The sequence below is a fragment of the Chinchilla lanigera genome, unplaced genomic scaffold, assembly GCF_000276665.1.
Source record: "Chinchilla lanigera isolate Chin_1 unplaced genomic scaffold, ChiLan1.0 scaffold00008, whole genome shotgun sequence".
In the NCBI taxonomy this organism is placed as follows: Eukaryota; Metazoa; Chordata; class Mammalia; order Rodentia; family Chinchillidae; genus Chinchilla; species Chinchilla lanigera.
Window position 1 is genome coordinate 29,352,514 of NW_004955409.1, and position 4,936 is coordinate 29,357,449.

The window sequence follows — 4,936 nt, forward strand, 5'->3', positions numbered from 1 at the left end:
CCAGTGCTGGGATTACAGACATGTGCCATCCCTAGTCCTTTATTTGGAGACAAAGTTGCCCAGGATGGGCTTGAACTTGTGGTCCTATTGTCTCAACCACCCAGAGTGCTGAGATTAAGATGTGTGCCACCATACCCAGCTACCATTTTTTGTTGTTGTTGTTTTATTCCGGTACTGGGAATAGAACTCACGATGTTGCGCCTGCCTAGCAGGTGCTGTGCCGCTGAGCTAAATCCCCAGCCCCCCAGCTACCATTTTTGTTTTGTTTTGTTGTAAAAGGGACAAATGAAAATGGTCTAAACAGACATTATAGATTACTAGGCTGCATAGTCTATTTTTTTTTATCTTTTTGAGATAGGGTTTTGCTATGTAATTCAGGCTGGCCTTGAACTCACCTTGTACCCCAGGATGGCCTCGAACTTGTAGCAATCCTCCTTAGGTTGCATATTCTAAAGGACAGTAGTTCTATCTCTTAAAAACTAATATCTGACTTGTTAAAATCATTTTTCCAAGCTGAGTATTTCTACCTTTAAAAAGCTGACAGCATTGAGCCTGGTGGCTCACGCCTGTAATCGCAGTACTCGCGAGGCTGAGGCAGGAGGATCCCTCTGAATTTGAGGCCAGCCTGGGCTACAAAGAGAGCTCAAGGCCAGCCTGAACTGCATAATGAGACCCTGTCTCAAAAAGACAAAAAAAAAAAAAAAAAAAAAAGCTGACAGGAGGTGTTGACCTTGAACCCAGAAAAATGGGATAGTAAGACAACATATTAAATCTACTCTGGCTGGGCATGGTGGTTCACACCTGTAATCTCAGCACTTGGGAGGCTGAGGCAGGAGGATCATTGTTGCCAGTTCGAGACCAGCCTGGGCTACAAAGTGAGCTCAAAGCCAGCCTGAACTACATAGGGAGACCCTGTCTCAAAAAGACAAAAATAAATAAATAAATAAAATAAAATAAATCTACTCTGGAGAATCAGGTATTTCTCATCCCTATGGTGGATTATAGCTGTACTTTTAAAATAAATGTACCCAAGAAATGGCTATTTATGATATTGTTGAGAGCAATCACGAGTAGGTTCTTTTAGTTATATCTGTTTTCACAGAAATGTACCCAGAAAGCAATTTGCAAGATGAAGGATTTTGTATAAACCGTAATACAAATAGCAACAGACCATCTGAAGTAGCTTTTATATTTTCAAATTTGTTCTTGAACATTTCTCTCTTTATTGTAAAGCTTGATAATACTGTAAAGCTTCGACCTTTTCTCTTGATAATACTGTAAAGCTTCGACCTTTTCTCTGTATGTCAGCTTATAGACCAGAATTACATTGGAAGGTCTCTAATCTGCAGTAGGACCTACAGTTGGGGAAGTACTACATTTGAAATTGGCAGGTATACACTGCCAGATGCTATTCTCTCCACCTTTGAGCCAAGGAAATTGAAGCCCAGATAGTAACTAAAGGGCTTAGTCCAGATTATGAAATCAGTCAATGGACTGAAAGCCATTAGTACATGCTAGGACTTTTGATCAAAACCCATTAGTCTTCCCACTAAGCCATATTACTTTACATAATTACAGTATAAAAACTACTGACAGGGGAAAATATCTGGAACAAACAGCAGATATAAACTTGATATTTTAAAAATCTGAATAACAGCCAAATATGTACTTATTTAATACAGAGCAATGCTAAATATGTGGGCAAATATAAAAAATGTAAATGTATTTTTATTTGTAAATTCTTTTAAGAGAAATACATAAAGCAGGGGCTGGGGATTTAGCTCAGCGGTACAACACTTGCCTGGCAAGCGCAACGCCATGAGTTCGATTCCCAGTACCGGGAAAAAAAAAAAAAGGGAGAGAACTACATAAAGCAAAAAAACTGTATTGATTGGTGTACAATGTAGTATAAAGATGTAATTTGCATGCCAATAATAGCAAAAAGGAAAGCAATACTGCCAATGTTTTTGCTTGTTTTGCTTTGTTTTGTTTTTTGAGACAGAATTTCACTTTATAGTTTAGGCTGGCCTTAAACTCACTATGTATAGCCCAGGCTGGCCTTAAGTTTTTGGAGCTCTTCCTGCCTTAGCCTCCCAAGTGCTGGAATTATAAGCTTGTGCCACCATGCCTGGCATTGGAAAAAATGTTTCTATCACTAAGCTATACCCCTAGCCCTAAACTAGACTGTTTTTATTGTATTTATTTATTTATTTACTTTGGTACTGGGAATTGAACTGAGGACCTTGCGCTTGCCAGGCAGGCACTTGTGCCGCTGAGCTATATCCCCAGCCCTAGACTGTTTTTAAATTATGATGTTAATTGTAATCTATAGAACCACTAAAAAACTTCAAAACATATAATAAAAAATAGAGTAAAGACAGTAAACCAGAAAATAACACAAAAGAAAAAATAACTGAGAAACAGAGAAACGAGACAGGTAAAAGACACACAAAAGCAAGTAACAAAATTACAGAGGTAAATCCTATGCTGTCAATAATTATATTAAGTGTAAATGGGCTAAATACTTTAATCAAAAGTAAGAATTTTTAGAATAGATTAAAAAATGATCCAACTGGGCTAAGGATGTATCTCAGTGGTAGAGCGTATACCTAGCATGCACAAGGCCCTGAGTTTGATTCCCAGAGCTATTCCCCACTCAATCTAAGTATATGCTATTTATTAGAGACAGACTTTAGCTTCAAAGAACAAATAGGATAAGAGGAAAAGTAAAAACTCACTATTCAAACAGTACCCCAAACAGAAGTTAATTAGCTATACTAATAGACAAAATAGACTTTAAGACAAAAATTATTATTAGGGCCAAAGAGTGATACAGTATAATGATAAAAGGGTTAATAGATCAGAAAGACATAACAACTGTATCTATACATTAGCAGAGAGATGAGGATGTAGCTCAGTGGTAGAGTGCTTGCCTAGCATGCATAAGGCCCAAGGTTCAACCCCAGCACCACAAAAATAAAAACAAAAATAAAATTAAAAGAACGAGGGAAAAATAGATGATTCAACAATAATAGCTCAGGATTGTGATACTCTACTATTCATTAATGGATAGCACAACTAGGCAAAGAATCAATTAGGAAAGAGAAGACTTGAACAGTATTATAAACAAACTATACCTTACAGACACCCACTTAAGTCTAGAATATATATCCTTCTCAAGTGTACATGGAAGAATTTCTAGGACTAAAAAAAGAAAAAAAAGCAAACAAGACTCATATACTGAGCTGAGTGTGGTGCTGCATGCCTATAATCTCAGCACTCAGGAGGCTGAGGCAGGAGGATTGCCATGAGTTTAAGGCCAGCCTGGTCCACATAAGCAAGTTCAAGGCCAGCCTGCACTGCATAGTGAGACATTATCTCAAACAAAAAGAAGAGAAAAAGACTCATATAGCAAAAATCACAAAATATCATTGAGAGATAAAAGAACTAAATAAATGGAAAACAGCCGGGTGTGGTGGTGCATGCCGGTAATTCCTAAATTAAAACCCGGCATTGCAATGAATGCAATTCTTTTTTTTTTTTTTTGGTACCAGAAATCAAACTCACGACCTCACGCTTGCCAGGCAGGTGCTGTGCTGCTGAGCTAAATCCCTGGCCCATGAACGCAATTCCCACTCATGTGGTACAGCATTATTTTCATTTGCTCAAGTGGTTTTCAGCTAAGCAATTTAGCAAGAATTCATTGTCGAGTTATGTGCTGAGACTGGGATAGTCTCATACAAAAAAAAAGTGAGGTTGAACACTTATCCCATGTGCAAATTCCAAATGCATCAAATATATTCAGGTAAACTAAAATTATAGATAAGCTAAAATTATAAAACTTATAGAACACAGATATAAATCTCTGAATAACTTTGGATGTGACAAAAGAAAAAAAATTGGACTCAAGATTTTTGTCCTTCAATGAAGGACAGCATGAAGACAGTGAAAACCGCCACAGAACGGAAGAAGACTTGTCTCTAGAATTCCTAAAACTCAGCACTGGCCGGCACGGTGGCCCATGTCTGAAATGCCGGCACCTGGGAGGCTGAGGAGGATCACTGCAAGTTCCAGGTCCACCTGAGCCACACAGTGAGTTCAAGGCCAGCCTGCACTGCATAGTGAGACCCTGTCTCAAAAAACAAAACAAAAACCCTAAAATTCAACAATGCAGAGATCATTTAATTTTAAAACGGCAAAGGACTGCAATAAACATTTGTTCAGAGATATATAAATGGCCAGTAAGCACATGAACAGATGCTCAGTATCACGGGTTACTGGGGAGATGCAAATCCACAATTCTCTAGGATGGCTGTCGTCAAAAGACACAAGTGTTAGAAAGTGTTAGAACCTTTGCTGGTAAGAATTTAATTATGCAGCTGCTTTGGAAAACAATTTTTTTAAACTGTGCTCATAAAGTTGAACAACTATGACTCAGCAGTTCTATTCCTAGGTATGAAAGAACTGAAAACATGTACACAAACACGAGTACATGCGTATTTATAGTTGCATTATGCATAACAGCCAAAAAGTGGCAACAAGCCATGTCCAGCAGCTGATGAACGTACAAACAAAACTCACTGTGTAAACTGGGTAGCTTCGAAGTCACGGCGAACCTCCTGCCTCAGCCTCCTGAGTGCTAGGATTGCAGTTGTGTGCCACCGAGCCTGGCCACAAACAATATATTTTTAATAGAAGTCTTTTGTTGCTTCATTAGAATATCACAGATTGACCTTAATAATCCTCGATCTTGTTTCTACAGTTGGACAGTTCTTAGATGTTACTCATCAGCCCGCTGAGCTCTTCTTGTTTCAGGGACATAGATGCCATCCCCAAGTTTTCGCATACTGTGTGCTTGTTTAACTGTTGTAGCTGGCCGGCTCAAAGCAGCTGAATGTGAAACAAGCTCAATGTTGTTGCCTTCAAGGATGAACTC

General features: G+C 38.6%; 1 protein-coding gene across 1 annotated transcript in view; it reads left to right on the forward strand.

The window, feature by feature from the left end:
- Positions 1-4,227: 4,227 nt before the first annotated feature.
- LOC106147667 overlaps positions 4,228-4,936 on the forward strand; it is a gene marked incomplete in the record, with an annotated part of 16,099 nt that continues 15,390 nt past the window's right edge. Inside the window, 1 exon segment of the mRNA XM_013510193.1 lies at positions 4,228-4,936. Within this exon segment, the coding sequence (XP_013365647.1) occupies positions 4,824-4,936 (113 nt within the window).